Here is a 26,100-nt window from a genome sequence, read left to right as displayed (position 1 = left end):
TTGAGTTACAGTAAGGACACGGGCTGGACAGAGGTCAGTTTCATGGGGGGTTTTTTTTCCTTTTTTTTTCTTTGGCCTCTTTATCTCAAGAGACAATTGGTAAGCACCTGGAGGTGGTCAGTGGTGTGTGGAGCAGTGCCTGGAGTGGCTATAAAGGCCAATTCTAGAGTGACAGGCCCTTCCACAGGTGCTGCAGAAAAATGTGTTTGTCGGGGCTGTTAAACAGTTGGCTCTCCCCTTGCGCCTCTGTCTTTTTTCCTGCCAACTGCTAAGTCTCTTCAACTCGCCACACTTTAGCCCTGCCTTTATGGCTGCCCGCCAGCTCTGGCGAACGCTGGCAACTGACTCCCACGACTTGTGATCAATGTCACAGGACTTCATGTCGCGTTTGCAGATGTCTTTAAAGTGGAGACATGAACGGCCGGTGGGTCTGATGCCAGTAGCGAGCTCGCTGTACAATGTGTCTTTGGGGATCCTGCCATCTTCCATGCGGCTCACATGGCCAAGCCATCTCAAGCGCTGCTGACTCAGTAGTGTGTATAAGCTGGGGATGTTGGCCACCTCGAGGACTTCTGTGTTGGAGATACGGTCCTGCCACCTGATGCCAAGTATTTCCGGAGGTAGCGAAGATGGAATGAATTGAGACGTCGCTCTTGGCTGACATACGTTGTCCAGGCCTCGCTGCCATAGAGCAAGGTACTGAGGACACAGGCTTGATACACTCAGACTTTTGTGTTCCGTGTCAGTGCGCCATTTTCCCACACTCTCTTGCCCAGTCTGGACATAGCAGTGGAAGCCTTTCCCATGCGCTTGTTGATTTCTGCATCTAGAGACAGGTTACTGGTGATAGTTGAGCCTAGGTAGGTGAACTCTTGAACCACTTCCAGAGCGTGGTCGCCAATATTGATGGATGGAGCATTTCTGACGTACTGTCCCATGATGTTCGTTTTCTTGAGGCTGATGGTTACTCCAAATCCATTGCAAGCAGCCGCAAACCTGTCGATGAGACTCTGCAGGCACTCTTCAGCGTGAGATGTTAAAGCAGCATCTTCAGCAAAGAGGAGTTCCCTGATGAGGACATTCCGTACTTTGGACTTCGCTCTTAGACGGGCAAGGTTGAACAACCTGCCCCCTGATCTTGTGTGGAGGAAAATTCCTTCTTCAGAGGACTTGAACGCATGTGAAAGCAGCAGGGAGAAGAAAATCCCAAGAAGTGTGGGTGCGAGAACACAGCCCTGTTTCGCGCCACTCAGGATAGGAAAGGGGTCTGATGAGGAGCCACCATGGTGGATTGTGCCTTTCATATTGTCATGGAATGAGGTGATGATACTTAGTAGCTTTGGTGGACATCCGATCTTTTCTAGTAGTCGGAAGAGACCACGTCTGCTGACGAGGTCAAAGGCTTTGGTGAGATCAATGAAAGCAATGTAGAGGGGCATCTGTTGTTCGCGGCATTTCTCCTGTATCTGACAAAGGGAGAACAGCATGTCAATGGTCAATCTCTCTGCACGAAAGCCACACTGTGCCTTAGGGTAGATGCGCTCGGCCAGCTTCTGGAGCCTGTTTAGAGCGACTCGAGCAAAGACTTTCCCCACTATGCTGAGCAGGGAGATTCGACGGTAGTTGTTGCAGTCACCGCAGTCACCTTTGTTTTTATAGAGGGTGATGATATTGGCATCGCGCATGTCCTGAGGTACTGCTCCCTCGTCCCAGCACAGGCATAGCAGTTCAAGTAGTGCTGAGAGTATAGCAGGCTTGGCACTCTTGATTATTTCAGGGGTAATGCTGTCCTTCCCAGGGGCTTTTCCGCTGGCTAGAGAATCAATGGCATCACTGAGTTCCGATTTTGTTGGCTGTATGTCCAGCTCATCCATGACTGGTAGAGGCTGGGCTGCATTGAGGGCAGTCTCAGTGACAACATTCTCCCTGGAGTACAGTTCTAGGTAGTGCTCAACCCAGCGGTCCATTTGTTTGCATTGGTCAGTGATTATGTCCCCTGATTTGGATTTGAGGGGGGCGATCTTCTTGATGGGGTGGTATTAAAGTAAAGACACAGACTGATTGAGACAGATCAGTCTGTATCATTGATAAGTTCTGTGCAGTGATATTCACCTGTTCATCGACTATCAGTGTGCTATTTTTATCCTTGTGGTTTTGGAACGTAGTTCAATAATGTGAGTCCAAGAATTTTGTAATACTATACCTTTTGTCAGTGTTTTCATTTGTTCAATTCAAGTCCAAATCCGAGTAATGGTTAAATGTATTACAATGTATATGATATACATACACTCATAATGCAGGTCACCAAACAGTTTAAGAAATGCACTTCCATGTCCTTCACTTGTAATTGTTCTATGTGGAATGTTTGTAGCAAACTGCCATGACAAGTAACATAGATGCCTCAAAATACTGTGCTAGTCTTATGATAAACAATACTTGATCTTTAAGAATAATAGCAATCATGCAAATTCAAGTTGTGAATGGGATTGCTGTTATCACATGCTTAGTAGGAGTCCAGTCGTAATTGCTGCAGAGCATCTCTGGTCCAATTGAATTATTATTTCTCATCCCTTCACACATGATTTGCATAAAGTACTTATTAGTATTTTGCAAGCAGGCATACAAAAAGGAAGCTGTAAGGTTCATTTTTTTACAGAGATTCAAACTGCAGGAAGCTTAGTCTTATACAATCACAAGAAAAAGGAGGCAGAGCAAGACATTAGAACAAGCAGGCAGTCAGAATTGAGCCTGATTTTACACTTCACATCACTGTCGGAAGGTTCGGTCAGAAAATGGGGAACAATTTAACAAATCTTACAAAGCCAGTGTTCACGCATTATTTGAGGCTATCTTTCTTCTAGTCACTTTATATTAAAACTGTGTGCAGTTTTGGTCTCCTTATTTAAGGAAGGATGTCAATGCATTGGAGGCAGTTCAGAGGAGGTTTACTAGATTGATATCTGGAATGAGCGGGTTGTCTTATGAGAAAAGGTTGGACAGACTGGGCTTGTTTTCACTGGAGTTTAGAAGAGTGAGGGGAGACTTGATGGAAGTTTAAAAGATCCTGAATGGTCTTGACAAAGTGGATGTGGAAAGGATGTTTCCTCTTGTAGGTGAGTCCAGAACTAGGGGGCACTGTTTTAAAATTAGGGGTCACCCTTTTATTTTAGGACAGAAATAAGGAGACATTTTTTTCTCTCAGAGGGTTGTATGACTTTGGAACTCTTTGCCTCAGAAGGTGGTAGAGGCTGGGTCATTGAATATTTTTAAGGCAGAGGTAGCTAGATTCTTGTTAGGCAAAGGAATCAAAGGTTATCGGGGTAGATGGGAGTGTGGAATTCGAGACACAAACAGATCAGCCATGGTCTTATTGAATGGCGGAGCAGGATTGAGGGGCCAAATGGCCTACTTCGGTTCCTAATTTGTATGTTTATATGTTCGTAAAACTAAATTCAGTAAAGTTACTGACAGAAAACTGAGGGGCGGTTTTTGCTGCCTCCTTTCAGTACTAAAGAGCCTCCGAGGTGGCTAAGATAGGGTCTTGAGCAAAAATGCCAGTTTAGCCTATATTTAGTGCAATTTTGGTGGATAGCATTTGACCTAATGTCCTCTCCTAACAGCAGTCAGCTAAATAGAGTAAACAAGTCATTGTTGAGGATTTCCAACAATACATAAAGGCATGCTCACCTTTTACTGTTCCCTGGCTGCTGGAGCTGTGGAGGACTTTCAAAACACGTCAGGAAACTCTGCGACACCTTGTCAAGACTTCACCAACACTCTGTCAACATTTATGCAGCAAATTCTCAAAACCACTTAAATAGAGTAAGTGCTGTGCCATTCTACCTTATAGGAGTCACCAAAAGAAAGGGAGCGCTTTGTCATGGGCATCTTACTAGTGGTTTGACTTGGTCTACAGGAGGAATGGGAGGAGAACATGAGGACAGGTAGAGCAGCACCAGATCCTGCAAGAGAAAGAGACAGGAGGGACAGGAAGGCAAGGTGGATTCCTTCCTCCCGGGCATACAGGAAATCAGTCCTCCTCTGGACCTCCTCCACCAGGACTTCCAGTGTTGCATCTGTGAACCTGTGCGCCCTCACCCTCTGTCCCTGAGGCATCCTGAAATCATCTAGCACAGTTCACATCGTCAGTGGAAGTGTGGAGCCCACATATACTGCTCCACAAAAATTATTTTTAATCAGCGCTTGAGTGCTAAATGTGCAGTTGTCTGTTTTAGTGCCTCCAGGCACATTTAAATCATGGTAATCATCAATTAGCCCCAAAATTGCCAGCCTTTCGAACAAACATGTCTTATTAGCACAGCATCCACTTAGCGCCTGTTTTCATCCTTTCACCAAAAACCCCCCAAAAAAGTTCAAATGTTTCATTAGTGAAGTCAGGGACTGCTTCTTCAGAATTATATAAACTGAATAATTAAATTGGTGTGAGGAAGAGTGATCAGCATTCTTCAACGTTCAAAATGCCCTTAGTCGATATATTGTGTAGCAGATAACTGGTCCCACAAAGAATTTTATGGCTCAGAAGATTTAAATTGCTTAGTGAAATTATTTTACTATAATTTATAATTCAATTTGAATATAATATTTTGGGGACAACTTGGTTGTAAACTCACTCTCTGATTAAGTTGGATCTATAATCTATAATTGCCTTTAAATATATAATCATTTAAAAGAATCCAGAAAGCCATAAAGTTCTTCATATAGAAATTTCAGGTGTATTTATAATAAAACTATATTGTATTATCAGTGAAGTAAATAGATATACGCACTGAAATGTAATGGGACTGCTATTATTTAATCAGCAGTCCCAGGCCAGGCATGTATAAAGGGAAGTAGCTGAAATCTTGGTCAGCTTCTTCGCAAATTCTCAATTTTTACAGCAATAAAGGAGTGAAGGTATAGGAAAGAGGGCTGTGGGAAAGGGGAAGAGAAAAGAGCACAAACAGTAAGGAAGGACATGTACTAGAAAATGATGCATGTGGCCAGTATAGAAAGGTTGAACATGTAGAAAAAGCATATTGAGCTGGATTTTGCTGGAGTGAGGTATCTCATGGCATGCTCTGTTAGTTAGACTTGTTAGTGCATGTATAGATTTTTAAAAATTTTGCCCACAGATTTGCAGGAAGTACAAGCTGATAACAATGCAGCAAAGGCAACAGGACATTGGTGAACTAGAGCATGGCTACCCGATCCGAACCCGACCACATATGTCGGGTTCGGGTCGGGTTGCTCTTCTGGGTTCGGCATTTGGGCTCGGCTTGGGTCGGATCGGGCCGGGTCGGACACAGTGACAGCCAGGACGTCAAGGAAACACTCCACACGAGTCTTCAATGAGCGATTCCATTGAAGGTAGGGCGCAACCTCTTTAACCAACTTTATTCCAGTGGTCGGGTCGGGTCGGGTCGGATCGGGTCGGGTCGGGCGCGCGTCAAAATGAAAGGACTCGGGCCTGGTCAGGTTCGGGTCGGATGTGGTTTTGTCGGGCTCGGGTCGGGTTTCATTTGCAGACCCGAGCAAGCCTTTATGGTGAACAACAGGACAAACAGTGTATCCTATTAACCAATGAGATTTAAGAATTGAGAAATAAACACTGAGAAGGAGGGTGAACTGAAGAGGTGAATTCAATGTCAAATCAGGTACAGAAAGAGAAATAAAGAGAGGGAAGGAAAGATTGAATTAAGAGAAAGAGAGATAAAAAGAGAAAGGAAAAATAAGAAAAAAATTTAAATTGACCTTTGCCTATTAATATGAATGTCGTGTGGCATTCAGACACAGTTATTGTTCAGCAAAATCTGGCTCAATAGATAAGAACCCCTAAGTGAACAATGGGAGCTCTCAGAGCACAGCTAAATGAAAAGCTGAGGCTATATCAGAAGGAAATCCTACGATAGAAGTCAGAGAACCAGTGAGGCCTCCTGAACAAGTAAGGTAGTACAGGACATGAGAGAGAGAATTGGATTTTTGAATTGAATTGATTTTTTTTTTAGATATTGCATATAATTTTCGTATGAGTGTTTTTAGATAGATTGCGTTTTTTAAGCAAGTTTGGAATATTAGCCAGTTTCCTTCATTTGAAGACATGACCACCATTGGTGGAATGATGAAAATCCTGTGTACGCAAAATGCCGAATTGGAGCAACACAGAGATTTCAGAGGATTGTAGGGCTGCAGAAGGTTTCAGAGATAGGGAGGGGTGAGGCCTGCATTATATCTAAGCCATTTAAAAAAAATTAGAAAGCAAACTTTAAATTCATTAGTCACTGCAGAAACTTGATAACTCGTAATGTCAAGAACCTAAGAATTTAACAGTAACTAACATCTTTTCATGGGGTGAATTTTTGCAGCTGTTCTCCTGATTGACTGCTGAAATGCTGGTGACAGATTTTGGGTTTCCATGAATCTTCCACTGAAGTTACAGAGACTGATCAGGAAAACCCCATGTAAATTCTCCCCCATGCTTTCTACAACTCAGGCACAACCACCGAGGAGGTGAGAAGAGGTAAAATGAAAGGCTGTATTTTGCTTTCTACCTCCTTTTACTTAGCATGGATGATGACTGACTATTCCCCTCTCCCTGTTCTCCCTCCACAGGCCTGCCACTCCATTCCAAGGGTGGAATTTTATGCTTTCCCCCGTGGTGGGTTTGAAGGCAGGGAGAGCATAAGATCGGATGGGATGGCAGCAGGGGAGACCCCGCCACCATCCCATCCCGCTGCCAATTGAGGCCCTTAACTGGGTAATTAACCCTTAATTAACAGCCTCTTCCAGCTGAAGCCGCAATTCCCCATGTGGCAGGCGGCACTTAGTGCTTGAACGAGGGACCTGGCATCAGGAAGGGAGGGCCCACTGAGGGCCACACCCGCCCCGCCCTTGCTGCCAACTCCCCTCCTCCTCCCCAGCGACCCCCACTCCACGAGACCCCTCTCGCTCTGACCTACCTTGAACCTGGTTCCAGCGCCGCTCCTTGATGTCTGGTCGCTGCAGCTACAGCAGCAGCCACCGCCTCCGTGATGGCGCTGCAGCTGCCGGCTTCTGATTGGCTGACAGATCTGCAAGGCCGACACTTACAGCGACAGGGTAAATCGTATCGAAGGCCCGCCGCTGTCCAGTTGAGTGCCTGATTGGCACCAAATTCGGCGGGTCTTCCATGCAAGAGCAGACACGGGGATCTCGGCATCGGTTTCCCCCGACATCAAAACCTCCGGCACCAGCACAAAATTCCACCCCAAATCTTAAAATTGCTTTGATATCCCCCCAGCTTATTAGACATGATTGTCCTTCTGCTCTACGAAGAAAAAATAACAAAGCAACAAACTTTCAACTGAAAACTTTAAATTTGGGAGTGGCAGGAGAAGGGGGAAGGGTCGGTGGCGTGGTAGAAGGGACCCCTGGTATCCAGATGCTTTTGTTAAATGCTAATAAAATGTCTCCACCCAAAAATATGGTCCTGGCTTTTCTCTTTTCAGATCCTGACCTTACCAAGTTTCCAGTTATTTCATTCTTCATTGAGGATATCTGTGATACAGTTTAATCCATGGTTCAGCAGTACAATGTGTCCTTTCCACTTGTTCCATATCTTCTAATGCAGCCTCACATCACTTTTGCTGATACATGGGAGACAGCTATTCTAGCATGCTATTTGCATAATAGCTCATTTAGTATTTAAAGAAATTATGAATTAAAGATTTGAAAAGGATTGAAATCATTACTTCAAGGCTGTTTATAGACAGGAAATAGGATTACCATTCCTTCAACTGTTACATAACTTAGTATTCAAATATCAACCAAATACTAACCTATGTCTTGGGGCCCACAGCCAAGAAGAGCCTGTTTGTATTTATTCAAACTCTCATCATCATTGTCCATCTCCTGAATTTCTTTAAGTGTCTTCTGTGCTGGTGCTTTGTAGTTTGAGTCAACTAAGGCATCCTCCTCTGCAGGATACAGTTCTGAATCCTTGTCTATCATAATATCTGAGAACAAAAAGTACGCAGGTTTATTATGTTAGCTTTCACTGCAGTAGTTGGTTTTGAATATACTTCTTGATGAATTGAATAGAAAATTCCAATTACACATAGTGTGAATATCAACTGTAAGAACATTTAATATTAATATTTGACTTGAGTGCAAAGGGTTGAGAGTAGTTTAACCCCCATGGGCATTCGGGCTTGTGCTAATTCAAGAACTTCAGCAGTTCTAGGTTGGAAATATACACTTATCAAAGTTGGAGATCGCCAAACGGATTTTAAAAAGTGAAGTCTGCAATGTGGCAAACTGTTCTATTGCACAAAGGTTTAATGTCTCAAATAATCACAAAATTATTTTAATCTCCCAAGAGAATAGGAAAGGTGGAGGTTTAAAATAGCACTAAATTCTCTACTGTCCCAATCATTTCCCTACCCCCTCCTGCTGCAACTTTAACAATTGGGTTTGAGGAAGCTCTGGTGGTGATATCGCAGGCAGGGGTTGCCTCATTAATATGTAACTGTCAGGATCCCATGATGTATTTACAACCTTAATGTGATGTTAATGGCCATCTTGAGTGCAGAGCCACTGATAAAACATGGCAGCAAACATCAGCGACTGAGTGTAAAGCATGACTAAGATGGCAATATATATTTTCACACTGTATGAGACAACGTTTCTGCTTTCTCTGGTGTTCCCACACCACAGAGTCTGTGCAATTATCTAAAGGCAGCTTGGCAGCAATTTAGCTAAATATACGTAAATATAAAAAAATGTTGTCTGGATAAGTGCAGTCCATTAGAAAAGGATCCTATTTCACTTTAGTTGCAGTTTAGGATACATTTAATTCAATGTTGTGCAACGTGATGGAGGGGACAAGAGATTCAGGTTGCAAATTCATGGATTAAGTAGTTAGCTGAATAAGAAACACTGCATGAAGACCATGAAATTCATGCTCATTAGCATGAAATAAGTGCATGCCCTATCATAATGGTTTGATCCTAAAAGTGCTTGTTTTGACAGTTTAACAGTGACATTTATGCTGAGAGAAATGTTACTGCTTTCGAATGGGTATATTAACATTTTATAGGAACAAAGAATCCTGTAAAGTGAACTTATAATGTCTTCTTTACGATATAATGTTTTGAAGCCAGGGAACTTACAATTTGTCAAACATTAGTTTGTTTACTTCTCTAAATTATTATATATTGGGATAGAGCTTGCCGTCAGTGGTGAAGCAACGGCACTCGCCACTGACCTCGAAGAAAATTTCCCACACAGATCCAGCCATCTCTTTGATGTGGTTTTCCACTTTCCCAATGCAGTTTAAATCTGGCACCATGTCAAGGTGATCTCCAGGTATCTACCAGCAATGATGTCATCAAGCAGGGAAGGCAAACAATCACACTGAAGCATTCTCATAGACAGCAAACCAGAAAGTTAAAAGCACTGATTATCCTTCATTTATAATTGACATTTTCGATAGCAAAATAAATGATTATGATTGAATTAAGGTAGAAGCTAAAATATTATCAACAAGCTTTTTTAAATACATGGCTGTTTTTTATCTTAAGAGAAATTTGACATTCCACAAGGATAATATTAACTTTTCAGGGCCAGTGAAGGTTTGGCAGTAATGATGAATGTAGTTCACCATTAAAAGCCCAGTTACACCTCATTCAACAAGGTGTAACTTTTACAACTGTTTTTACAGTGAGACTAACAGCGTAAAAGTGGAAGTTTCACTGATTGCTTAGGGATTGCAGTCTGGGGGCTCCCAACAGCATACTCACTGGAAAGGTGTAGAATCACTGACCGGAACTTTGGATTTTCGCATTATTCTGCACATGTGCAGACCCCCAAAGTTGCTGTCAGTTTCGGTGGAGTAATGACGACAAATGCTAACAGTTTTGCATCATCACCACCACCGCAAAGTCAAGGCCATTACATTTAGGTTGTTGGGTATTTATCCTGTGGAACTCTACCATTCCTCCCAATTTTGAAGACTTCCAGGAATGTGGCAAGACAGCTGCTACGGCAAGAGATAACCCTACACATGTGGCTCCCATATATCCCACTGCAACACAGGTATAATCAAAGCCAGGGAACTACCAGGATGAATCTTGATCACACGATAGGGATGCTGAAGCAGAGGTTCAGGTATCTGAACTGGTCTCGGGACACCTTACAATGTGCCTCACATTCAGTCAGGAATCTTGGTGTAGGGGAAGGATCCAGGGTTCCCTACTTGCATGCAATTCAATCCACTCGCCCGTGTTAAATTGCCCTTTAGGTCACCATCTTGACTCAGTGGCAGCAGTTTTGCCTCTGAGTCAGAATGATTTTGTGTCCAAGCTCCACTCCAGAGGCATAAGCACATAATCTAAGCTGGCATTTCTGGGCAGTACTGAAAGAATACAGCACTGTCAGAGGTACTGCGTTTCAGATGAAAAGTTAAACCAAGGTTCCATCTGCTCTCTCAGGTGGATGTGAGATATCCCATGGCACTAATGGAAGAAGAGCAGGGGAGTTCTCCTGGCAACCAGGCCAACATTTATCTGTCAACCAAAGCCTAATGCAGATAATATGGTCATTTATTCTGTTACGACCAGGTGAGGAAGGGATCTCAGGCTCCCCTCTCGCCCCTTTCCTGGTTTGGCCGTAACAGGGTTTAACTTTTAAAAAAGTGTCTTTAGCTTCACCTCAGTGAGTCCTTGCTCCCTGCTTTCTAATTGTAATTGTAAACAAACCAATCAGACAGGCTTTCTTAGGTTTAAGCAGGATAGATGTAAGTTTATTAACATTAACACTCTACCTCTGTTAAAACTACTAAAACTACACGACACATTTACACTAGCATGCATACATGATAAACACACACACACAAATAGATACAAAGGAGGAGAAATAACTAAAGAGGGAGGGTTTGGAGTAGTAAATGGAATTCAGTTACTGTCTTTGGTTTGGATGTAAAGACCTTGAATGAAGTTAAGAATTGCAGTTCTCGTTGGGGCCCAGTGCATACTTTCAAACTTGTTTCGCTGTTACCAGAAGGCTGAAGAAGTCCTCTTAAGCTGCTTCCATGGGTCCCTGGAACTTTGCTGGAGAGAGAGACAGAGAGAGGGGCGGGGTGCTTTCTTCTTAAAGGTCAATTGCAGTCTACCCCAAACCTTTCTGTGAGGCACAATTCAATCAATTCCCAGGTTGGCCAGCAGATTAGTCATGTGACTAGCTCTTTGTTTGACACGGCATTGCCTGCAAGGGTTGTTGATTCTTCAAAGCTTATTAGACACACTCTGTGAGGTGGGTGGGGGGTGGTGGGGGTGGTGGTGGAGTGCTGGCTCGCACACAGACAAGATGTGGAAGATCACTGTTGCCCAGCCCAAACTTGCTAATTGAATCGGGAGCACTCCCATCATCTTGTTATGCAACTGTCTCTCAGAATGCAAATGTGCAGCCATGTTTTCAGTCATTCAATTCTGTGGTCTTTTTAAACAGCTTATGTTCAATGTCCAGTAAAAGTTCAAATAGTGTTCCATATGATGAAATTGATATGTTTCCATTTGGCAGGTGTGATTTCGTCACAATACATTGCTGTTTGTGGAACCATGCAATGTGTAAATTGGTGTTTCCTCCATTATAACAGTGACTACACTTCAAAAGTACTTCATTGGCTGCAAAATGCTATGGAACATCCTGAGGTTGTAAAAGGCACTACATAATTACATGTCCTTCTTCTTTCTTAATTTCATACATCACATTTTCTTCCCAAAAAATCTGCATTTTCCATGTTTGTTTGGCTGCTCACTCAACATCATGTTACTTTCTATTTCCCAGTCCGATTGTCAATAGTAACTTGCTACACCACTGAACAGTTTGTAGATGCAATCCTGTAAATCAGATTCTGGCCACAGAATATGCTAATGGAGTTTTGATTTCTGAATGGAGGCCCTAGAATTGATTCTATGTACCAAGCCAGTGCAAATACCTTGATGGCTCAGCTGATCTTTAAAAGCAGGAAATAAAAATGTAGGACTACCATTGTAATACTTTAAAGAAACTATCATGTATAAGTAGCTTATATGCGTCCAGTGTCGTGCCCATTTTGTGAATGTCAAATTATTCTCAAGTATCCTCCCAGCCTCATTAAAATACACCCAAATTTAAAATTGGTGTAAATGTGCGTAATTCAGCAGCAACAGTTGGGGCCCAGGAAAGCACCAATTCCACACCATATATATCTTCCTTAAGTATGCACATCAGGCACAGCATGTTTAGGACCAGGCAATCGGGGAAGCTTTTCAATTTTTAATATGACTCATCTTTATGTCATGAAAATGCATTAAAAGAAACAGAAAATACAGTGCAAGTTCAGTGAGGATAATTTTTTTTAAAATCACTCAAAAAGTTGCAGCAAAACACCAGAAAATGGCTTTCTTTTCTGTTGTGCCTGAAAATCTGGTCACCGTGTGAAGAGACCCTTTAAATAAGCCTAATTGGAGGATACTCACCTTTTGTGAGTTGGGGGTGTGGCGAGTTTTGTGGGTGGAGATTTGTTCGATGGGAGGGTTGGATGGACAGATGTGAAATATCAAAGGGGCTTGGGTATATTGTAGTTAATCGCATAACTCACTTACGTCCAAAATTCAATGGTGCAAAGTCCCTTAGCAGAACACTGAAGAATAGGATTAAATTAAAGGTATTGTGGGTAAAATTCACCTTGAGCACAGCACAAATCGACAAATAGTGCTTTGCCAGCCTGATTTACAAAGTGTAAAATGGGCTGCCAATTCTCTTTCCTGTTTTGTGTTACACCCCCATTGAGTCATCTGCTGTAGTAAGACATTTGACACTAATATGTTGGAGCAATGGGATCAAACTCCCAGGAAAGTAGTCGGAAAGATATTGGAAAAAATTTATGTTAATCAATGGTGTGAAAATTATCTTTTATCTTTTAAGTTATCTTTTAAATGAGCAGAAATAAAAGGAGCAATTTAAATAAAAACATTGAAAAAACTGCTTCTATTTATTACTATCTTACCTTAGGCAGATGCTTTTTAAGTGATGCTTTCAGCTTTACATTATTAAGAACTTAATATTTCCGTAACACCATTATAACCATTGCAAGCTCTCAGTGATGCACAATAATGCAATGGTACTGTTGCTAATGGTCTGTTAGATTGGGAAAATACTATTTTCTAGCTGAGTGAATTTATACATCTTATATAGGGTATGCCTAACATAGAAAACAATAACAGTGTTATTCAGCATAAACCAAAGAGCTCATTTTGTGTCAGTGACACAGTGTCAGGAAAAGAATAGGTCAGGTCTACAATGTGCTTTACTCTTGCAATATTTCATGCCATAGATTATCAAATTATTTTTAATAAGCAACAACTTAAAAATAATTCTGCCTAATTGGTATTTCTACCACTGATAGCAGAAAAAACAGAAGCACTGGACTGTTAATTTATACTTTGCCTGTTTTAAACAAAAGGCAAAACCAGATGTGTTTCCATTCCCTTGACAGACCTGACACTTGAGACTGCACCTGTGGGAGACAGAATCTGCTATTACATCATGTTAGAAACCTAGACTTCTTTTAGTGGGACGGAATCTGCAATTGCACTAAAGCACTAGCTTTCCCACACTACACAGCTGTGGCTTAGTTGACAGCACTCTTACCTCCTCCACCAGAAGATTATGGGTGCAAGTCCCACTCCTGCCCTTGAATAAAACAATCTTGGCTAACATTTCAGTGCAGTACTGAGGGAGTGCTGTACTCTTGGAGGTGCCCATCTTTTGAATGAGATGTCAAACCAAGGACTTGTCTACCCTCTCAGGGGTTTGTAAAAGATCCCATGGCAGTATTTTGAAGAAGAGCGGGGGATTTATCCTGGTCAATATTTATCCCACAATCAACATCACAAAAACAGAGTATTTGGACATTAACATATTGCTGTCTGTGGGAGCTTGCTGTGCACAAATTAGCTGCCGTGTTTCCGACAACAGTGACTACACTTCAAAAGTACTTCATTGGCTGTAAAGTGCTTTGGGACATCAGGTGGTTGTGAAAGGCACTATATCAGTGCAAGTCTTTCTTTTTTCTTTACATCCTGCCCTTTCACCCTGCAAGAGTTGCATAGGTTTTCAGATGCAAAGCTTTCTCATTTACAAGAGCATAAGACAATTACAAGTAGGGAAGACCATTCAGCTCAGTTTAATTCATCCATTCAGAAAATTCCTAAAGTACGGTCGTATCCAATTGTTTCTCTAGGATTTGGAAGCTGATTCCAAATGCTGATAAATCTTAGTGGGAAGTACTTGCTGATACATTCTTACTAGTTTGAATCTATGTTCCCTTGTTCTATCCTTACAATTCAAAGTAGTATTCTGGTTTTACCTTTTGCATACCCATAATTAATGGGCGGCACAGTAGCGCAGTGGTTAGCACCGCAGCCTCACAGCTCCAGCGGCCCGGGTTCAATTCTGGGTACTGCCTGTGTGGAGTTTGCAAGTTCTCCCTGTGTCTGCGTGGGTTTCCTCCGGGTGCTCCGGTTTCCTCCCACATGCCAAAGACTTGCAGGTTGATAGGTAAATTGGCCATTATAAATTGCCCCTAGTATAGGTAGGCGGTAGGGAAATATAGGGACAGGTGGGGATGTGGTAGGAATATGGAATTAGTGTAAGATTAGTATAAATGGGTGGTTGACGGTCGGCACAGACTCGGTGGGCCGAAGGGCCTGTTTCAGTGCTGTATCTCTACCACAAAAACAAAATTAGCTTATAAAAATCTCCATAAAATCACAGAATCATAGAAACCTACAACATAAAAAGAGGCCATTCAGCCCATCGTCCCTGTGCTGGCTCTTTGAAAGGGAAGTCATGCTTGGTCCCACATCCCAGCCTTTTGTCCGTAACCGTATAGTTTCCTCAAGTACCTATCCAACTCCATTTTAAAATTATCGGTGGAATCAGCTTCCACCACCTTTTCAGGTACAGCGTTCCAGATCCCCACAACTCTCTGAGTGGGAAGAAACCCTCAAACATCTCTTTTCCAGGCTGAAAAGCACAAGATTCTGCAGCCTTCCTCATAACTCAAGCCTTTGATATGAGGGATCATAATAGTCATGGCTCTTTTCTGCACTTTTTGAAGAAACGTTCTCGGGATCTAGGCATCACTGGCAAGGCCGACATTTGTTGACCATCCCTAGTTGCCCTCTGAAGGTGAAGGTGGGTCTTGTTCTTGAAACACTGAGAAGGCTGGCTAGGCCACTTAGAGGGTCATTAGGAGTCAACAGTGCCAATGTTAAACTGAATTCACAAAAAGGACAGATAGAGTAAGGATAGGAGGTTTCCTTTCCTGAAGGACATAATGACCCAGCTGGGCTTTTATAACAAACTGGCATGGTCACATTTTTTTTTAGGAATAAATTGCAGATGTCTATAGGCCACCGACTAATGGGAAGGATGGGGAGGAATAACTTTGCAAGGAAATTACAGAGAGGTGCAAAAATTATAGAGTAATTATAATGGGGGACTTTAATTATCCAAACATAGACTGGGATAGTAGTGCTGTAAAGGGCAGTGAGGGGCAAGAGTTTCGAGAGTGTGTTTATGAAAATTTTCTATAGCTGTAAGTTTCTAGTCCAATGAAAAAGGAGGCACTGCTGGACCTGGTTCTTGGGAATGAGGTGGGCCAAGTGGATCAGGTATCAGTAGGGGATCATTTCGGGGATAGTGATCATTGTATCATCAGGCTTAGGCTGACTATGGAAAAGGACAAAGAACAATCCAGAGTAAGAATAATTAACAGGGGGAAAACCAACCTCAATGGGGTAAAACAGAGTTGGGGCAAATAAATTGGAGTCAAAGGTTGGCAGGAAAAACGGTAGCTGACCAGTGGGCTACCTTCAAAGAAGAGATAGTTCGGGCACAGTCGAGGTATTTTCCTTTGAAGGGGAAAGGTAGGGCAAATAAATCCTGAGACCCCTGGATGACAAAAGAGGTAGAGATTAAGATAAAGAAGAAAAAGTGTGCTTATGACAGATGCCAGGTAGAAAATACTATTGAGAACCAGGTTGAATATAGAAAGTCCAGAGGGGAAGTGAAAAAGCAAATAAGGGAAGCAAAGAGAGAGCATGAAAATAGACTGGCAGCTAGCATTAAAGGGAATCCCAAAGTTTTTTACAGACATATAAATAGTAAAACGGTGGTAAAAGGAGGAGTGGGGCCAATTAGGGACCATAAAGGGGATTTACATATGGAGGCAGAGGGCATAGCTGAGGTATTAAATGAATACTTTGCATCTGTCTTTACCAAGGAAGAAGCTGCAACCCGAGCAATGTTGAAAAAGTAGGTAATTCAGACACTCAAAGGGTTTTAAATTGTTAAAGAGAACGTATTAGATATGCTGTCCATTCTTAAAGTGGATAAAGCATCAGGACCAGATCAGATGCATCCAAGGATACTGCGGAAAGTGAGGGTGGAAATCATAGAGGCACTGGCCATCATTTTTCAGTCTTCCTTAGACTCGGGGGTGGTGCCAGAGGACTGGAGAATTGCAAATGTTACACACATGTTCAAAAAAAGGTTGCAAAGATAAGCCCAGCAACTACAGGCCAGTCAGTTTACCTTTCGTGGTGGGGAATCTTCTAGTAAGAATAATTAGGGAAAAAATTAATAGTGACATGGACAAATGCAGGTTAATTAAAGAAAGCCAGCATGGATTTCTTAAGGGAAAATCATGTTTGACTAACTTGCTGCAGTTTTTTGAGGAGGTAACAGAGAAGGTTGATGAGGGTAATGCAGTTGATGTGGTGTACATGGGCTTTCAAAAGGGTATTTGATACAGTGCCACGCAACAGACATGTGAGCAGGGTTATAGCTCATGGAATAAAAGAGACGGTAGCAACATGGATACAGAATTGGCTGAGTGACAGGAAACAAAGAGTAATGGCTAATGGATGTTTTTCGGGCTGGAGGAAGGTTTGTCGTGGAGTTCCCCAGGGGTCAGTGTTGGAACCCTTGCTTTTCCTGATATATATTAATGACCTAGACCTTGGTGAACAGTACACATTTTCAAACTTTGTGGATGATATGAAATTTGAAAGCATTGTGAACTGTGAGGAGGATAGTGCAGAACTCCAAAAGGATATAGACAAGTTGGTGGAATAAGCAGACAAGTGGCAGATGAAGTTCAATGCAGAGAAATGTGAAGTGATTCATTTTGATAGGAAGAACACAGAGGGACAATATAAAATAAAGGTTACAATTCTAAAGGGGTGGCAGGAGCAGCGGGACCTGGGTGTATATGTGCATAAGTCATTGAAGGTGGCAGGACAGGTTGAGAGAGCAGTTAATAAAGCATAAAGTATCCTGGGCTTTATTAATAAGGGCATAGAGTACAACAGCAAGGAAGTTATGTTGAACTTGTATAAGATACTAGTTCGGTCGGAATATTGCGTCCAGTTCTGGGCACCGCACTTGAGGAAAGACATGAGGGCATTCGAGAGAGTACAGAAAAGATTCACGAGAATGGTTTCAGGTTTGAGGAACTTCAGTTATGAAGTTAGATTGGAGAAGTTGGGACTGTTTTCCTTGGTGAAGAGAAGGCTGAGAGATGATTTGATAAAGGTATTCAAAATTATGAGGGGTCTGGACAGAGTAGATGGATATAAACTGTTCCCACTTGTGAAAGGATTGAGAATGAGGGCACAGATTTAAAGTATTTGGTAAAAGAAGCAAAAGTGACATGAGGAAAAGCTTTTTCTTGCAGTGAGTGGTTAAGGTCTGAAATGCGCTGCCTGAGAGTGTAGTGGAGGCAGGTTCAATTGAAGCATTCAAAAGGGAATTAAACTTAAATGAGAAGCAAGAATGTGCAGGGTTAGGGGAGTAGGCAGGGGAATGGACTGAGTGAATTGCTCTTCCGGAGAGCTGGTGCAGGCATGATGGGCTGAATGGCCTCCTTCTGCACTGTAACAATTCTGTGATTAGTCATAATTTTCCAAAGCTCTCTAGATTCAGGAATTGTGCCTTTGGATTGGAAAATTACAAAGGTTTATGCAGATTAGCGCCGTGGTAAATGGGTGTTATGTTGGCTACTCTTCAGTCCTCTGGCCCACATCCATACTCAACAGAGCCCTGAAGTATAATTTTTTTATGATCTTTGTGATTTCCTACTTTATCATGACATGAAGAAAGACATTGTTACACAAAAAGTGGTTAGATTTAGAATGCACTGCCTGGTGGGGTGGTGGATACAGAATCAATAACAACCTGCAAAAGGGAATTGGATAAATACTTGTAGGAGAAAGAATTGCAGGGATATGGGGAAATGCAAGGGAGTGGGAATAACAGTATTCTTCTTCGGGAGAACTGGTGTAGACTTGATGGGCCAAATAGCCTCCTTCTGTGTGTATTTTTCTATGATTCCATAATCTACACTCAAGAAGTCCATCGGACATCTTTGTGGGAAACACCCCCCCTTGACCGCTCCTTGAAAAAAATCTCCCAATCAGATCTGGCAACAACAGACTCATGCAACTAGGTTCGAATTTCTCAATAACACCAGTCATAACGCTCATGGGAGAATGTTGTTCAGTGCTGGATGCTGCATTGGAGGTCTTGGTGCAGGAGGTGGAAAGCAGGAGAGATGTCCTGTATTCACAGGGGGAAGGAGACCTTCCAGCCACACAGTAAAATGGCAGTGGGAGTAGATAGCCGTGGAGGTCAATGCCAGTAGTTAAGTCCTGAAGACCTGGATGCAGTGCTGTAAGAAGTTCAATAACTTCACACGAGTGGTCTAGGTCAGTAAATGCATTTCGAAATACCATATCCTACCAAGGGCACCAGTAGCCTCAGTGATTGCTCACCACACCTCCATCACTTACCTAATCTCTATCAATCATGACTCATACCTAACATTTATATGCTTCACCTCACCCTCTAACACTTAGCACTGCTGCAAGTCTCGCACTCACATCCCACAACATGCACCAACTGGCAGCTATTCAACCATGTCAGCCATATCACCCAAACACATAGCACCACACTCACCAACACACGTCCCTTTATGCACAACCAGAGGCAGCAGGAGCTAACCAGAGGGGGACAGGCACACCTGCATGTCCTAACCCCCCACCCCACCATGAACAAGAGGGTACTGGCCATTATTGGGACGGCCATTGCTGAGGCAGTGGCTAACAATGGGGTTCAAACCATAGAAGATGACAGTATTCTCATACCTAATCCTCCTTCTTACATCCCTCATCCAACAATCTCTTCTGATTTACCAGCTGCAGATATTGTAAGCATGCATCTCTTACTTTTCTCCCTCCACTTATTACAACCCTACCCTTTTTTGCTTTCATATACCCAAGAGGTACAACCTGGCCAGACATTGGAGGAACACAAGAAGAGAGTGATAATTAAAACAACAGCACTGTCACTTGATTTCTCACGCAAAGCCACTAGCTCGAATACTGACTGCACATATCTTAGAGGATAGACTAGGGGCAGGATCTGCACATGGTGAAGCACAAGTGGCCTGCAACCAGGCCTGGGGACAAGAATAGCGCAGGTGCCAGCTCGCTGGAGGGGGAGGGTGCACACGGATTCCGGTGCAGAGGACCCAGGTGAGCAGTTCGATGGGGCAGCCTTCAGAAGAACACTGATGGGTAGGCACAACAAAATATTTGGTGCATTGGGAAGCCTGCCAAAAAGTCTGCTGTCAATGTCAAGGGGCACAGAGGAGTCCAACACTAACTTGACATATGATTTTACGACTTTGGAGCCAATCCTTTCCTGCGTGAAAGTGGTGGCGAACTCTGTTTGCAAACTTGCGGACCAACCGTGACACAGCGTCTGAGGCCGATGTCTCTGCTTCCATTGCAGCACAAGCAGCAGCCACCCTTTCTCTTTGTGCTGTAGTGGTGGCGCAGACTGAAGTCATGCAAGGTCAGCTTGCAGCCATCATGACTGTGGATTACAGTATGCAAAGAGGCTTGCATAGTATTACAGCAGTCCAGCAATCTATCCTGCGACCGATTAGTAGGATTACTGTGCCGCTGCCCTGGGGGAGCGATAATGAATCCGTGGACATGAAGCTGCTGTCCTCTCTCAGGAAGGCAGCATTTGTGATTTCACCCCTGTCACTCCACCAGCGCCCTTCCCTGTCACCCAGCTAGCCCAGATTGTACCATTCCATGTCAAGATGGTGCAGTCCAGAGTTGCTTGAGATTGTCCTCCAAGGCCATCTGCAATATCTCCACTGAAAGACAGCAGCTTTCCAACAGCCATGCTGCAGCCATTGGGATAGCACTGCATAGCAACACTAGGACAGGCTACAAGACTGCACTAAGGAAATGCAAAAGGCTGATTAGTTGACTTTTGTACGCAATATGGCATGATTTCATTCATAAGTTTGGTTCATGTGTATATTGTGGTGACTTCTATTTTCGATCTTCGCACAAGTAGAGGTGGTACCGTAGTGGTAATATCACTGAGCTAGTAATCCAGAGGCCCAGACTCTAATGTCCTGGAGACACAGGTCCAAATCTCCACCATGACAGAAGGTGGAATTTAAATTCAATTAATTAATAAAGAAGTCTGGAACTGAAAGCTAGTCTCAGTAATGGTGGCCATGAAACTATCATCGATTGTTGTAAAAACCCATCTGGTTCACTAATGTCCTTTAGAGAAGGAAATCTGCCATCCTTACCTGGTCTGGCCTACATGTGACTCAAGACCCAAAGCAATGTGGTTGACTCTTAACTGCCCTCTGAAATGGCCTAGCAAGCCACTCAGTTGTTAAGGGCAATTAGAAATGGGCAACAAATGGCGGCCTTGCCAGTGACACCCACATTCCATGAAAGAATAAAAAAACTGTGGCCAAACAGACACTGTGATGGTTAGTGACAGAGGGGAGGTAAGGGCTGGGATTTTACAGGGTCTGAAGGAGCAGAATAGGGGGGCCTGAAAAATCAGGAGGATGGACAGAGGTGGTGTGCCCTTTGTCTTTCTGCTGCCATGGCATTTTGCCAGCAGCGGGCAAGGTGGAGGACAGCCCTCCCACTCAGAGGCCAAATGAGCCACTTAAGGTGGCCAATTAAGGGCCTATTTCTGCCTCCACTGGCGTTTTACCAGCAGCCAGTGGGCCCTCAGCCATGTGGGAAGACCACCATGTAAACCCTGGTGGCTTCCCTGCAGGCTCGGGTTGGGGGGTGCCCTCCTAATGGGGACTCCATGGTATATGGAGGGGCCCCCCAGAGGCAATGGGCGCCCCTGCAGCAACACTCTTCCTGCCTCCCCACCTCGCCAGGACCTGCCTGACTGGCTCCAGCTACCCCTAACCCCATTTACCTTGGTCCGAGGGAAGCATCAATGCTGCCTCTCCCAGCTGGATGCAGTCCCAGCAGTGACAAATGCCACTGCCAGGACTGAAGAGCTGCCGGCACTCTGATTAGCCAGCAGCTCTTGGGGGCGGGTGCCCAACCCTTAAAGGTAAGGGGACGGGAGCCCCACGCAGCTCATTGGTTGTCTAATGGACATAAAAACTGACCGGGCTTCCTGAAACAGCCAAGGCTTTCTGGCCCATTGTCAGGGCCAGCGCCACCTCGACAAAAGCCTGGCTAAGGTGTGCGATTGTTGGTGAATGGGGGATTGGGGTTGCAGTTACTGGTATCACATTTGAATTAGTTCTTCAGGTACAGGACATACATAAAGGGGCTGAATAGGTTGCCTCCTCCCTTCTTCTTCCTCTTATTCCTTGCCCTCCTCCTCATGCTCCTCAGCTGCACTCTGTATAGCTGGTGGCTTTCATTGTATGTGTGCTGCACATGTGTGTGTAGGTTGTGCACCGGAATCATCGGCCATGTCCTCAGTGGATAGCACTTGTCATCCAGTAGCCACCCTTTGGTTTACTATGGCAGCTCAAATGCAGCTGGTGCAGCAGACTGCCACAGAATGAAGACATTAGGACTGCTTCCAGGTTACTGGGCATTGTCCTTCATGATTCTCTGCATACCAGCTGAATGTTGTGGGATTAGAATTCCTATCTGTTCCGGAAGAGGGTAGAGGTGACACACGGCACCTGCAAAGTATTATGTGTACAGTCAATGGCACCCTGCACTACGGGGAAAGCCTGCAATTCAAGCGACACCATGTATTCTCTCTGCCTGCTGGTCTCTGGCAAGAGAAAATGAAATACAGTTAGCTCTCTTTGAATAGAGAGCTTCAGTGACCTCCTCATGTAATAGTGGGCAACCACCTGCGAGATGTTGCAAATATCTCCAGCTCCAGCCTGGAAGGAGCCAGACGCATAAAACCTCATCACCATTGTGACCTTCACAGCCACTGGAAATGTGGTCCTTGCCCTGCTCTGAGGTTGCAGCTATGGCTGCACCAAGTGGCAGATTGCAGTGAGGATGTCCTTACTGAAGCATAGAAGTCTCCCACATTGTTCTTCACTAAGGTTATGGTAGGAAAATTGCTCCCTGAACACCCTGGGCAGATATGATCTTTTCCCTAGTATATCTCCTCCTTACCCTTTTCTTTTGGTTTTCGTGAGTGTGAAAGCTGCCTACCACAGTCAGGGGCCCCATAAATATTGATATGTCAGGTCTAATGATGTCATTTCAACCTCAACCGAATTTTAACCAATAGGTATGCAAAATGTGCACAGTCTTCAAGTCACCAGCAAAAGCCAATAGCCGGAGCACAAAAATCAAAGCTGACACTCCAGTGTAATACTGAGGGAATGCTGCACTGTCAGAGGTGTCGGCCAATATTTAACTCTCAATTAACATCACAGAAACAGATTATTTGATCATTATGACATTGCTGTTTGTGGGAGCTTGCTGTGCACAAATTGACTGCCATGTTTCCTACATTACAACAGTGACCACACCGCAAAAGAAAGTATTTCACTGGCTGTAAAGCACTTGAGACGTCTGGGGGTAATGAAAGGCGCTATATAAGTACAAGCTTTTTTTCTTTCAGATGGACTTATATATTGCATAATTCTAAGATTCTAGGAGTTGTAAGTAGGGCCACTGTAGCTGTATTAGAGTATTCTTTCTCCCTTGTGTCGGCAGGAGATAACCCCAGAGATGTCATGCCCGGACATTTATTTGTAAAAGCATCTCATTTCCCAGGACAGAAGTTCTGGCTGTGAAAACACTGGGATGTGGCAATCACAGTATAATATTCCCCTAGAGTTTAAAGCAGATTTAATTTCAACTACAATTTTAGTAGCAGAGTAAAGCAGTTACAATAAAGATCCGAATCCAGAGTGAAACAAATGAGAGAGGCTAATCTCAGACACCACATGGAGTCAAAGTCAGCACAGTCACACTCGATGCAAACTGACCAAAAATCCTGTGAACCTCTGATACACATTTGAAACCTATCTGTAATTAACTTCGATAATGCAAATATTGCTGTGGGAGGAGCTTTACCCATGCAGGTAAGCATGCATGAGCAGAGCTCTCTCCTAGGGATCAGAGCTGAGGTTTCAGCCAGTCAGGGTGAGCAGGGTGTTCCCTTGCTGAAATGCTAACTGCAGCTGCCGATCTAAAACCATCCAAATGTGTAGTCCCTTAGACCCAACATTAGAAAATGTGGTATCTCTTTTGGGACAACTGCAATCTTGTCAATGGACAGTTAAAAAAGGAAATGGTGCAGGATTTACATCCCAGGAATAATAATTTTAGTGAGTTCACTTTCAGGTTGATTTTCCTGAAGAAAAGCACATCCTCTAACTGATTTGACTTAATCCTCAATCCCCAAGGTAACTGCTGAAATAACCATTGTCATGCACTGAAGGCCAGTAGCTACATGTGTGATGGCCCTGCCTAAACTGCACCATATGTTAATCCAAGGAGACACTTTTTGGTGGGGCATGCAGCCATCGTGTAGTTGTGCCTAGAAGGTCTTGCTGCATCATTTCCTTTGGTAGCCTACAAAAAACATCAACACCTTTTAAGCATAAATTTACATTACTAAGCATAAAATAAGAAAAAGCAGAACATTATTTTTGATTAACGGTTTCAGTTCAAGAAATACTCCTCATTGTTAAACTACTTCAACATAATTGCACAGTGGGGTTACATGTTCAAAACCCCCAGGTAATGTGAGTGCAAACTACAATCAGCTTGGTTCAGTTGGAGAAAACCATAATACATGAATTTTCAGTAATATAAGACCATCATTAGGTTTCAAAATATGGCCTTTTGTATTAAGTGAATTCTGATCCCCTGTATAAGGTCCTGAATGCTTCAGAGTTCAAACTGCTAAGAAAAAAATAAACTGTCATAAAATTCGTAGCTTGTTCAGATACATGCAGAGTTGGGAATGGAGCTATTTCAATCAAGTTGTAGCAAGATAAAAGAAATTGGGATTAAGCATAATTCTTGGACTGCCATATTAGTAGCCCATATCACCGCTGATACTGGTCATATTTATTGAGCCTTTCTCAGTATTCAACACAGTAACAAATCTTACCTCAAATGCTGGACATTTTGATAAGAAACAAAAAGTTATAATTCATCTGCAAGATGCATATGGGTGTGGCTTACCAATGTTAATTTACGCTTACATATACAGCCCAGCACATCACAAAGTAACATTGACATAATATATCTCTACATTAGGAGCTGATTTAATTAGCCGTCTGATCAGAAATGTAAAAGGCATTTGAATATTTTAACACAGATACTGAAGGGAATCTGCTCAGTCAGCAGTGAAGAGTGCAGGCTTGGTCTTGCAGGAAATCCACGATATAGCTCTTCAAACAAAGGATGGGCTTTTGGGTTTGAAATTTTAAAAGAAAAGAACAGTAATTTAAAAACTCTTGTCTCACCTTTGTAGCATACTGTCAACCACATAAGTTCCAGGAGCTGGCTGCCAAACTCACACACATCCAAGCCCAGCATGGTAATCTTTCTCCAAGCAGTGTGGATGCTGTCTCACTCAAAAACGAGCACAATAAAAAACCAACAACCAGAACAAAATATCCTTTACACTGCACCCATAAAGTATGTGGAGAAAAATATCTAAAAAAAAAGTAATCCTGGAAAAGAGAATTTCACATGCTACACGCTGTCTGCAATGAAACTGTAATGTAAAAATCCTATTCGTCTGCAGACGCTATTGATTTGCTTGCTGCCCTAATGCTATGCTGCTCTCAACTCCCATCAGTCATTATCTCGCAGATGTCTATGATCTCATCTTCCTCCCACCACATGCAGCACACACTTGAATACAAACACAATGCTTCCCCCATGTAGAGAGAATATGTAATGCTCCCAATTCACTGACTGGTATTTGTAATCCTGAGGTTTGTATAACAGCGCTATGCTACCTGGGAGAATGCAATAATATATCCTTACCAATGCAGACAAACACTACTCTCCAGCAGTGTTAAAGGAGCAATGTAATGGTACAGGCAAAAAAAATCAAGAAATCTCATGTAGTTAAACCATGCTCCTCCATTTCGTGAAGAAAACTGCATCAAATTTTAATCTTTCATATAAAAAGTATATTTTAAATTGTGATTAGAATAATTTCATGAAATTAAGATTAACTTGTTCTTGTTTATGCCAAAGTAAGTCCTTACAAATACATTGGGACCATTGTTTTCATTTTCTCATTTCCTCCCCTCCCCCATCGCTATGCATCACCTGTTCACACAACTGCACTAGATTAAAAATAGTAACCCATGTACTTTGTAAATCACATTAAATTTTCACACAGCAAAATACTACTGTAAATATTTTGCTGCCTGACATATTAAAGTCCCCTGTAAATATGACAAATCTGCAACATGTGAAATGCTGTTTCAAAGTATATTCTGCATAATTTATAAGCCCTACCATAAACAAGGATGCAGAACATTTTAAATTGGCTTCTCACAGCCAGCGGACATTGCATTATGTGCATGTCAATGATGATTTCTTCACATTGCAATTACAGGACCAGCAGTATTTTATGTACTACTTCAGCAACAAGACGTAAGCAGCTACACATTAGACTGGGCTCAACAAGGCTGCAAATTGCATGATTATAGCTATCAATCATTCAAGCTCACTTGCTTCAGTTTTGTTTCTAATCAGAGCT

The 26,100-nt window shown here is 43.0% G+C and overlaps 1 protein-coding gene across 1 annotated transcript in view; it reads right to left on the bottom strand.

Moving 5' to 3' along the window:
- arhgdig (Rho GDP dissociation inhibitor (GDI) gamma) overlaps window positions 1-24,920 on the bottom strand; it is a 59,842-nt gene extending 34,922 nt beyond the window's left edge. The window contains exons 1-2 of the mRNA XM_068056850.1: window positions 24,845-24,920; window positions 7,815-7,991 (exon numbers count right to left, since the gene is read on the bottom strand). Of these exons, the coding sequence (XP_067912951.1) occupies window positions 7,815-7,991; window positions 24,845-24,917 (250 nt within the window). The 5' untranslated portion in view covers window positions 24,918-24,920. The remainder of the gene's footprint in view (window positions 1-7,814; window positions 7,992-24,844) is intronic.
- Between the last annotated feature and the right edge of the window lie 1,180 nt (window positions 24,921-26,100).

Source organism: Heterodontus francisci, chromosome 24 (assembly GCF_036365525.1).
Source record: "Heterodontus francisci isolate sHetFra1 chromosome 24, sHetFra1.hap1, whole genome shotgun sequence".
In the NCBI taxonomy this organism is placed as follows: domain Eukaryota; kingdom Metazoa; phylum Chordata; class Chondrichthyes; order Heterodontiformes; family Heterodontidae; genus Heterodontus; species Heterodontus francisci.
The sequence above is the reverse complement of the archived record's forward strand: the minus strand, read 5'-3'. Positions and strand labels throughout refer to the sequence as shown.